The 11,947-nt window shown below is 37.4% G+C and overlaps 1 protein-coding gene across 8 annotated transcripts in view; it reads right to left on the bottom strand.

Moving 5' to 3' along the window:
• KLHL32 (kelch like family member 32) overlaps positions 1-11,947 on the bottom strand; it is a 121,651-nt gene that overhangs the window by 28,972 nt on the left and 80,732 nt on the right. For 7 of the 8 annotated variants that reach the window (XR_010997138.1, XM_068184098.1, XM_068184103.1 and 4 more), the window contains one exon: positions 10,823-11,038. Coding sequence is in view for 7 of the 8 variants with exons in the window: in XM_068184098.1 (XP_068040199.1) it covers positions 10,823-11,038 (216 nt within the window). In the remaining variant the exon portion in view is untranslated. Of the gene's footprint in view, positions 1-6,620; positions 7,215-10,822; positions 11,039-11,947 lie in introns of those variants that run through there. The other variant, XM_068184107.1, reaches the window with a different exon arrangement.

Genomic DNA, 11,947 nt, shown 5'->3' with positions numbered 1-11,947 from the left:
CAAAGTGAAGGAAGATACAGATAGAAGGTAAACTCTCAGCTGTTGTAAATTATCACAGCTCATGAAAGCTTGCCATTTTACACCTTCTGGGGACTCTGAACTTCAAAATTATACAGAATATTCCTTCCAAGTATCTAAAAGCAAATTATAAGCAGTAAAACTAAGGCTTCCCCAAGAGACGTTTATATTTCAACTACTTTCTCAAAATGGGAACTAAGAGAAAAATTAGATGTCTTAATCAAAATATGTCCCCTCAGTCTGTCCAACTAAGTGTCATTATTCCACTACAAAAAAATCCAGTGGAAATTTTGGTGTTTATGCCACAGAAAAAAGTCTGGTAATATGCAGGTATCTGAAAGTGAGGACAAAACAGTTCCTAAGTATCATCTGCCAAAAGTACTTGAGATATTTTTGCAGCTGAAAAGTGCAAGGCAATACAGGCAATAAACAGTGCCTCCTTTCTTAACCTTGGAGCAGCAAAGACAAAACTGTCCCCTAGTGTGCTTCAAGAGAAGTCTACTCTTATGTGATCAGGTCCTCAAACCATGAAGGAGTTTCCTCTACAGTCACTTGGAGCTTCTCTACCAAGGCAGATTTACAACTGTGCTTCTCACACCTAACTGGTTCTTCCAAGTGTGATAGAAGGGGCAAGCAAGACCCTGTGCAATGTCTCTCAGTTACACTCCACACGTACTAGCATGTGTTTGAAAGCTGTATGAGCTTATGTGCAGCTCCTATTGCACAACAGACTTTACAGCTACCCCACCACTCACAGCCACTCTATTTTCCTGTGCACTACAATGGCTGTCACACCTGGGAGTCTACACACATAAAATAAATGAGCTGGGGATGATCACACTGGAACGGCTCTGCTTACTCTTGTAATCAAGGCAAATTTTGTTTTAACAAGATCATCAAAAAGGAGTGTAGAGGGTGACAATGCAAAGCCAATGAAACCAGAGCAAAGCAAAGCAAAGCATTAAAACCAAATTCAAAATATCACATCCAGAGACTCAATCTTGCTTTTTCCAGAGACACAATCTCAACTTTTTCCTTTGAAAAAAGTCCAGCCACAGAGAGTTAGAAATGACAAGGAAATCAATCTCCTCACCATAAACATGTTGCATCTAGGTAAAATCTTACAAAGGGAAGGCCTTGTAAAACCATGGCTTAGGCCCGTAACTTTGGCTAAGCAGAAAAGGAAAAATGACTCAGCTGAATTAGAGATAGAAAAACAAGTTCTGTAACCATTGTGAGTTCACATTGTGGTGTATGGTGGGTAGTTGAATTATGTTTGTTATGATTTAAAACGATTTAGCTGATAAAGGCCTAACTGCTTAAAAAGGCCAGGTTTTTGCAATAAAGCAGCTCTCCTCTGCACTGCCTGGGGACTCTGCGTCGCTCTGCATCGTCACATCAACATTCCTAAAATGTAGCTTTATAGGTCCATAAAACCTGCATCTCTTTAATAACTGGATAAAATGGCAAGAAGCTCTGAGGTAAAAACTTCTTGCTGTCCCTTTTCAAATGCATCACAAAGTGCTCAAGTTTGGATCCTCCATCATTTGTTGTGATGGTAGAACCAACATTCCTAGTTGCTTTATATCTGATAAGTTTTCTGAAGCTGTAAAGAACAGAAGCTTATCTCTTCATAAACACAGCTGTTTAACTAGGGCTCTTAACTGTGATTTGATTTCAGTTTAAGGAGATTAGGGTTTATGATAGCATTTATCTTTTCTGAAACAGGGTAAAGACAGAGAACATGGGAGGAGGAAAAGGACCTACCTCCAACAGCCATCATTTCAAAATCTAGAATTGCTCATTTTTATTTTTAGAGAAAACATTCAGGTTGACGTCAAATGCATTGAAACTCTACATAGCACATTTAGCACTAAAACAAGTTGCTGGTACATAATTAATAAGTGGAAAAGACAATTTTTACCATCTGATACACGCTGTTTTTATTCCTATTCCTTTCTTGCTATTTTTCCCTCTGAAATATATTTTAGAAGTCTAGCAGCTCACTCCAGAGACAAAAATCTACAAGCTTTCATCAGTAAAAAACTGTTAGAAAATGAAATAGGCACAAAATTGACAAAATTCTATAAAAATGCAATTCCGTGAAAATTAGTCTAAATGGTTCTTGAATGTAAAAGGATTCCTATTCCTTTCTTCCCTATTGTTAGGGTATAATTTTCTAGGGATTTAATAGGCAAATCCAACAAATCACAAAAAAATGTTTCATTTTCTATAATAATCTTTACAACAGCTATACAGGACTTGTATGTCATCAATATCTTTGGTCACACACAAAAACGTACTTCAAAGTACATGCTCTCCTTAGCTGGTTCATAAATATGGATGTATTCAACACGCTGTGTTACTACAAAACCACTGACGTCAAATTTTCCAACCAAAATCACAGAACAGTTTGGGCTGGAAGGGACCTTAAAGATCACCTAGTTCCAACACTCTGTCATGGACAGTGTCCATTAGACCAGGATGCTCTAAGCTCCATCCAACCTTACCTTGAACACTGCCTGGGATGGGGCATCCAAAACTTCTCTGCCAGTGCCTCACCTCCCTCACAATAAAGAATTTCTTCTGTATTTCTGATCCAAACCTACCCTTTTTCAGTTGAAAGCCATTTCCCTGTGTTGTATCACTACATGCCCTTCAAAACCGTCCCTCTCCATCTTTCTTGTCTGCCCTCTTAGATATTGAAAAGCTGCTATAAGGTTGTCCTGAGGCCCTCTCCAGGCTGAACAACCCCCACTCTCTGAGTCAGTTTTATTGACTTTGATTTAATCCCCACGTGATGGGCTTCAGATTAACTCACTGCATAAACAAATGAGTCCTGCATTAATTTTTCAAAATCAACTAATTGTTCTAAGAAAGTTATTTCTTTTAAAAAGTAACTTAAACACTTAGAACCACAGTTGTAATTGCATTTGAGATCCCAAACGTATCTAATGAATTGGGAATGTCAGAGGTTCCCCATAACAAGAATAAAACAAACATAAATTTATTATATAAACCTACTAAATAATACCTGAAGCAAACTAAAACACCTATTACTGCTATAAGATAAACCTTGTAAAATTATGTCCTATAGTTTCACTCAAACAATAAAATAGGCTCCACCCTAAAGAAGCACTTTGAAAGCTCTTCAGCACAGATTTTCACTTCAGAGACTGTGATCTTCCAATCTGTCGTTACTATCCCACATAGACTGTTAGCTTGGAAGCCACCTCACAGGAAAGCTTCTTAAGATCTTTTTGACAAGTGTATTTGTCGTAATTTCTTCCATTTCTCCCTGGCACGAGGGAGTCCAAAGTGATCAAAGGAGTAAAAGGAACCCTTTGTCACAAAGCAAGGAAACCCTCAGGTCTGCAGCTCACTTGCACATCTGGAAGCTGCCAAGGGTGTCCCAGATGGAGTAAGAAAGGCTGTGCAGGAGTGACACTGCTTTTCTATCTCCTTGCCTCCTCACCTTCCTGGAGCCACCAGTGTCCTGATCCTGGGGCAGGAGTGGTAGCACAGGGCAACAGCTAATGAGATCTCAGCAGTCGTGCTGAACCAACACACCTGTTCACAGGTCTAGACACACAAGTCCGACTTTACTGCATCTAACTCAGAGCACTTTGGGCACTTAACCCCAGGCTGAGATTACAGCTATCTTAACACATTGATGACCATGTGCATGTGTTCAGGAAACATGGAATTCAGCTTTCTTCCACCGTCTTCTCTGGCTTTGTGGTTACAAATAAAAGTAATTGCTTCTATCAGCTCCTAAAGGAAAATTTGTTGAAATACAGAGCTGGGAATTCTCAGAAGAGTTTCTAATTTCCTATCATTTTCCACAAGTTTAAATCCACTGGAACAGTGTTAAACAGCTTTACTAAGATTTTGAAAGAGTAAAGATTACTAACATTTATATCTCTGAATGGAAAGCATTAACTAAGATAGTAACAACAGACTGCCATATTTGATCATCCATGGTATCTGTGGATTTTAGACTTTACGTTATTTTCTTTAATTTAAAAATTGATTTATATTTTCAACCACACTGGGTTTTCAGCAAAATCACATATACCTGTATGTTTATACAATTATACTTCAGATAATATCCAACAGATCCGAGCCACAAAGAGTGCACCAGTCAATACAAATCCCCCCACAGCAGACAAATTCAAATGTAGAATGCAGTAACACAGAAGAAGTCTTGCTGTGTGGACACCTTGGTGTCTTTTTCTAAATCAAAATGCACATCCATTGCTTAGCTGAAGGAGCGACCTAAATCCAAAAGCTGTGAGCACAGCAGCCTTCCTAAATACTGGTGTGATGCTCTGTGCATGTCTGAAGGTAATCTGGGATAAGTAAGTTGAGGCAATATTACTGTAGGACAGCAAGACAAAAGTAATGCTCTCTAGTAATTCTCCAATGCCCACAACAATAGCAGCAAAATAATCAAGTTTTCTGACATGTATCAAAAAGAACATTAGAAGAACACACAGCTGCTCCTAACAGAGCTTTACTACTGAAAATTGCTTTCTATATTGTTATGCTTGATAAATAACAGTAAAAATATTAGCTAACATTTAAAAAAACAAAAATCTGAAACTTTTAAAAATTCAGAACAAAGGCATATATAAAGTTCAGGACATATTGCTCAAGATATTACTGTAAAGGACAAAATTAAGAGCCCATTTGAATTAAACCAAAGTAGACAAAGGGAAAAGGTGTTTCATAAAATAAGGGAACAGTGCCAACAGGGACAGTATTCATTTTCCCTACAAGCCAAAATGCCATTGCTATTACAAACTATACAGAAATTATAACAGGAAAACTGTGTGTGACCTGAGCACATCAGCTGAGCAGCGTGAGTTCCTGCTGCCTACATCCACTGCTTGACCCTCTGTATGCTGAATGAACCCTGGCCAGTCTGCAGTTCCAGTGAACACCAACCTCCTTGCACACCTTGGGCCACAACTGCCAGCTTGGCCTAGATATAATGGATGTCCTACCAATACTGCACATGCTTTATAAAAATTAATCCCACCCAGTCTGGAGAGATTGTAAGGAATACACCATTGGACAGAGTCAATTCAGGTGAGATACCTATTTTATGAGGATTAGACTAAGGAAAAGGAAACCTGCAGCCTATGACAGGTTATGTTTCCATACTACTTTTATCTGAGGGTAACGGTGATTTTGCCTGCAGCTACTCATGACACACATAGTACCACCATCACAGATGTAGTACACTGGATGCTGGCATTCACAGGTGGTTCTCTGGCACTTTTACGTAGACTTTCACAAAAAGGGTACAAAAAAGGAGGTAAAAGCACAGGAAAACACACATGGGTAATATGTTAATTTTCTCATTTAGCCTCACCAATTCACCTCAGCCTTGATATGTATCAAGTCCCTTTTTTCTCTTCCATGCCTTTCTTGATGAGAGGCTGACAGCCATATTTTAGAGAGGTAGTTGTCTGCTTAGGGTCAATACTCACTAGGAACAAGCATTAGAGTAGACATTATTTCACTTATTGCCCAAGAGAGCATTTAAGCTTATTTCTTGAATAGTGAAGGCTAATATACTGCTTAAACACAACATTGATTACTGAGATGCTTTCCTTCACATATATTTTATGTTGCTACTTGTTTGCAGTAAAACTTAAGTTCACATTTAGCAAGGCACTCTAGGCCACATTTCATTAAAATATATATATACCCCTGAGAAAAATTATGTCTACTCTCTCCATATGAAAAATTGCTCTGCAATACCAAAAGATTGACAGAAGAAAAAATCAAGTACTGATATGAAGGAATGGCAAGCTTGTACCAGAACATGACAACCCACTTTAGAAACTGCTGTTCTGCATAGGTAAATGTGTGCATAACTGAAGATGTATGGAAGATGTCTTTGGATCTATTATCAACACAGAACTGTTCCATCATAGCAGGCTGCCACAATGGGTACACGACAAAATTCCCTATAGCATTGAACTGTGGGATTTCTGCAGATGAATAATTTTGGCCCTTCACAAATGCCATCAGGAGATCCAAAATGGAGCTCAAGAATAAGAAAAGGCTCTTGAAAACTGGGCACAGAAGAGGATAAACATGATTGTAACAAGAAAACTGGATTTCTACACTGATTATTTTTATAAAAGATACATTACAAGCTCATATTGACCTATAGCATTGCAGTCTTCTTGTAATTTATTTTTCTGTTTATTCAAGCAAAGACACTTCTACAATACAGAGACCAAACACTGTTTTTGCACATCCACAGGGATAAAAGGAATAACTAGCACTATACTTTCACACATGGAACGCATACTTCATGAACACAAGTTCAGAAGTTACACACAAGGAATTTAACAAGGCTAGAATGTCTTAGGAATGCCTTGGAAAAGGCACAACACATTTGCATGCATCCTAGCTGAATAAACCACTCATGCAGTTTTATCTACCAGCTTTTCCTATATTGCTTGCTTATCAGTTGATTAAAAAAAAAAAGAAAAAAAAAAAGAAAAACAACAAAAACAACAAAAAAAAAGAAACCAATGAAAGCCCAGGAAAACTAACCTCGTGTCCAAAGAAGTATTGACAAATACTAAAATTGATCTGCTTTTATTGTTAGCTGTTTAAAAATTATATGTATCCTTTAACAACCTACTTAAACAGTAGCACTGATGGAAGAAATTAATCTATACTGATCTCACTTAAGATTTTTTTCCAAATATGATTTAAGAGTCTACCTTGGATCAAATGCAGCATTTAATACACAACCATTTGACCAATCTACTGCATGGAGATAGAATAATTCAGTAAATATTTCTCTTTCTAACCATTAGTATGATATTTGAAATATGAATATTTAAGTGTCATGACACTGAAGTTTCTAATAACAAATATAAGGCATAATTATATCATAACTAAAGCTAACATTAGTTTTTTCACTTAAATCTTTGGCTTGTTTTCTACTTGCTAAGGTTCCAATAACAAGCCCTCTACCACTATATTTCTCTGGCAAACGAGTTCCATCTTACAGGGTTGGTTACTTTTTCAATTATCAAGGCAAAGAATTCACCAGCTTCCTTGAAGTACAGCCAATGATTCTTTCTTGTAATGGTAAATTATGAAAAGATTCACTTTTCATTTCACGACAAACTAGACATTTATGTCCTTGTCATGACTGCTTCCTGTGGAAAAAAGAAGGGTGCTTCAGAGGTCATGATGAAGAAGAACATACCAGAAAAAAAAGTTTGTTTTCCTCCACCTTCCTCATGATTCTTTCCTTTGTTTTCTTCATTTTTTTTTATTTAATCTTTTTTTCCATGTCACTGACTTAACTTTACACAATTTAATGAAGTTGACAAATCAATTTTTTTTTTATTTTAAAAAAAATATTTCATAATCTCATGTGCTAATAAAATGCAAAAACCAACATGAAAACATATTTTATGTCAACTAATAATAATCTAAGAAACTTATCAACTTATCTAAGACCTGATTGAAGAGGCTCATAAATTGATCCTATTTCACAGCATACACAGGCTTTCTGGTGGGGTTTTTGGTTTTTATTTGTTTTAAGAAACACATCACTATAGTACTTCTCTATTGTCTCCACTTAAAATAAGTCACATCAAGCCAAAGAGTCTGAAAAATCAACAGGAATTTCTGTAGTAGTTGGCAGTAACTCATAGCCTAGCACAATGCCACTAATATTATCATTTAACTTTTTCATACTTGGTTTGTTCACAGTTATATTTCACCATACTCACTAGAACTAGCCAACTGTGGATTGGTAGCCTAGAAAAATCCAAAGTATGACAGGTAAGAACTAAAATCACTTCAGTTTAATAATATTCAAGCATCACTCCATGTACACCTTTTGATGCATTAAAATAACCACCTTAATATTTATGTGCACTAGGATCAGATCACCCAGTGGACATTGGGAATTCAAATTGGTGTAAAAAACTGTGCTCTGCAGACAGTGGCACCCTTTCCAGAGGTTGTCCGAGGGATTTGATGCATTAAAATAACCACCTTAATATTTATGTGCACTAGGATCAGATCACCCAGTGGACATTGGGAATTCAAATTGGTGTAAAAAACTGTGCTCTGCAGACAGTGGCACCCTTTCCAGAGGTTGTCCGAGGGAAGCTTTAATTTGTGCTTAGCGCTTCATGGCAGCCCTACTAGCAAAGGTGCCTTGGGGACATGCTGGATTCATACTGCTGTGACACGCAGCCATGTGTGTGTGTGGAGGCCACACTAGTCACAGGTAAGACAGATAAATCAAATGGTAGCATACCCCATCAGCTTTTCTATTATCTGCCCCACTTTGTGCAAATTTCCTCCAGCTTCCCCAACACCTCTTGCTTTGCTGTTCTTCCTTAAGACATGGGATGGGGATTTGTCAAAGTCAATGAGCACTTTATTACAGTGAGAGTGCTCAGTAATGAACAATTCAGCAATTTAATGAGATTCTGTAGATCTGTCTCCAGCCTGTCCATCAAGTTTCACTTCTATAAAGCACCCTGACACTAATCCTCTAGCATACCCAGTCTTCACCCTGGGCTGAATATTAGATTCTTCCATGGTATATTGCATTACCACTATAACCTTAGCAAAAATGATGAACTTAACTATACTTGAGGCAATATAGCTGGTCTGATTTGATTTTCTTCTATTGGGTTGACTATGAGGGAATTACTTATTTACTAAGATAAAGCAAGAAACCATTTTCTTATTGCCTTCCGAATGCCCAAATTGGTAAATATTTATATGTGTCTTTTAATTCATTCTGGAAGCTGGAATATTTATAAATATATATTTATTCCTGGTTTTACAAACTGAATTAAAAAGATGCATGCACATTTTGCCTGCAGCAGAAAACTAGTTTAAAAAAATTATTCGGATCACCATTAGTAACCTTTAGAGAGGCTATTTTGATAACACTTAAATGGACAGTGTGGAGTTTGTTGTCACTCAGAAAGCAGCATAATACCTATCTCTCCCCAGTATGACCCTCCAACAGAAACAGAGGCTTTGTCATATTTGCCTCATGAAGTGTTCATTGACTGGAGTGCACACAATTAAGAAAATTACGTCCAAGTCTTGCAGAACAGGACAGTTAGACGGGATTTGAAAACTTTCACTTCCCAAACATCATTATAGCAGGTTACAGAGGGCATATTACTGAGCAAGTACTGAGTTTTAATTGTATGGCTTCCCACAGAAACTCTTCCAGCAGAAGCATACCCAGGCATGTAGCTAGGGGATTCTACTGGCTCTGCAGAGAAATGATGATGAAACCCTATCAGCCAATCATCCATGCTCCATGCATAAACTTGTACATCAAAACTTGCTTCTGATAAAGGGAATATGGGCTAGGACTCCAGAGTAGTGTGCCTTAAAAACCTAAACCAAACACAACCCATCATCATGTGTAGTGTACTGCAGGTTCTGCTGTACAGGTATCCTCCAGGGACTAGGAGAGGAAAAAGTCAAACTTCATTTTGGTATTTTCAGAAAATATAATCTTTGTAACATACTCCATAATCTAAAGCCTCAAAATTTTGGAAAAAAATATGCCTGCTACATAACTGAGGGGTTATGTTACATCTTCATAATGGCAAACCTGACATTTTAATTTTTTTAAGAATGAATATTTTATCCTGCATGACATTATTCATCCACAGAACATGAAGCATCCTGCTGATAAATACACACTTTACACTTTGAGAAACTGATGACATCTAAATGTAGTTATTTCCTTAGAATAATCCAAAAGATAGATAGATAGATAGATAGACAGATAGATAGATAGATAGATAATAGGGGTTGAAAAATAAATCAGTTTTCTGAATCACAGTCTTCTCTGTTGGACCAATATAACCCACTTCTTAAAAGGAATGCACAGGTTTCCTTTCAGCAAGTTTCCTTCTACCTTGAAATACGCTGAAATACTTTCCTCTCTTAAACATAACAGTAAAAAAGAAACAGAAAAACATCTTTGGGTAATCAGTATTACAGAGATTTCCTTCCACTCCACAGTGAATTTTTACAGACATACAATGGGAACATTTCCAAGGACAGATTTTGGTTTAGTTTTTGTGTTTCTCTTAATAGGCTATGTGTTTTATTCACATTGGGTTTTCTCCCAGCCCATACACACTAAGGGTCACAACACAATGCTTTCATCTTGTTAATACTTTATGGCTATCAACCCGGTCCTTTTCTAGATCCAGCTTTTTAAAAGGAAGTGATCTCAGGCTTCTTGCCACAAACATTCCATCGAAGTTTCCACTCATCTTGGAGCAGCGCTGCCTGTGTGATGATTCTCCCATTTGCTTCAGGCAAAGTCAGCTGTGGTGGCCCAAACAATTTCAATGACTATTAAAGTTATACAGCTAAATTTGTCTGAAGTGAATGAGAGAGACTGCAGAAGCAGGTTTGCCACCAGACTCATGGCACTAGCCTCATCAGAGGCAATTATAATTGAGTTGCATGCATCAGCCTTCTCTTCCCATCAAAGAAATTGGATCTGGAGGAAAATCTCTGGCTGTATTTAAGTAGCAGAAGTGAAACAGCATGACAAATTTCTCTTTCAAACAAAGTAATTGCATTAACACAACACAATATTTTTAGAATTTCATTTAGAAATTTCCCTCAGTTGTTATTCACAGTTTTTGCTCAAGTGCTTATTCTCCCTCGAGATTGCTCCAGGGTTTCAAAACAACAGATTACTGCTATGGTTTATAGAGTGTCACACATTCTGGTTGTTCACCAATCTCCTTACCTGCCAGATTTGTTCTTCACTGAGTGAAGTGAGTCTATCGCTTTTAAAAACCTCTCGAAGAAGACAGTATGGGAGTGCCAGAACTTCTTCAGGATGACTCTTCAAAAGCTCAGAGAGATGTTTTACTAAGAAGCCAATGACTGCATTCTCCAACAAAGTGAGGTTGAAAAGATCTGCAAGCTTGTACAGGTCCAAGTAATTAAAACTATTTAATTCCTAAATGGATGAAGCAAACAAAATACACGTCACAAAATATCCCGAACACGAAATAGAGAATACAAAAATCCACAGGTCTCAGATAATGAAAACCGGTTAATCTTTTGGAGTTGTGTAGAAGGAAGGCAATATAACTTGAAGTTAATTAACACAGCCTCATTCAAAATGCATATGTGTTACCATTGCATATGCAAATATATATGATAGTACTAATTTATATTGCAACTCCTGAGGTTATATATGCATAAAGCATCTGTAAGAAATATGGATTAGTACATAATATAATAAACCAGCATGATTTACATTGTATGTCAAGAGCTCACAGGAGCTAACAAGTGGATTTAAAAAATGTATTTTTTAACTACAATGGTTTGTTACACAGCAATTGTTTGTTCATTATTTACTGTTTTGATTGAACTAGAGCACCTGTGTAGCACAATTTTTGTTCTATGAAACCTCTCAAAATACAAGATACTGGGCTCCATTTTATTACATATTAATTTTTCTATATTGAACAAATAAAGCCTTTTTTTTTCCTCCAACCACTAGCATCAAAATACCAGGAATGTTGGCCTCCTACTCCTTCTCCCTCTCCTTCCAGCAACTGAAAATGTGAGGAGAAAAAAGCTATAGTAGCTCAAGGCAGGAAGCTTTGCCCATCCTGCTAACAGATGACCGAACCGATATTTATGGGCTAATGTTTTCAACTTGGCATCTCTCATAAATTAATAGCTAGACAACTAACTACCACTGTTCCAGACCATACTGCTCCCTTCAGGGAATAGGCCAAGAATTCACTTCTATTAGACACAAGTACCCAGTGCACCTGGGAAATAATCATGTTTACCCGCTTTCTCTGTTCTTGCTGCGTGCTCACACCTCTCTTCCTCTCTCCTCCGCAATCCCGGT

Source organism: Anomalospiza imberbis, chromosome 3 (assembly GCF_031753505.1).
Source record: "Anomalospiza imberbis isolate Cuckoo-Finch-1a 21T00152 chromosome 3, ASM3175350v1, whole genome shotgun sequence".
Taxonomy (NCBI): Eukaryota; Metazoa; Chordata; class Aves; order Passeriformes; family Viduidae; genus Anomalospiza; species Anomalospiza imberbis.
This window is presented reverse-complemented; position numbering and strand designations above follow the sequence as displayed.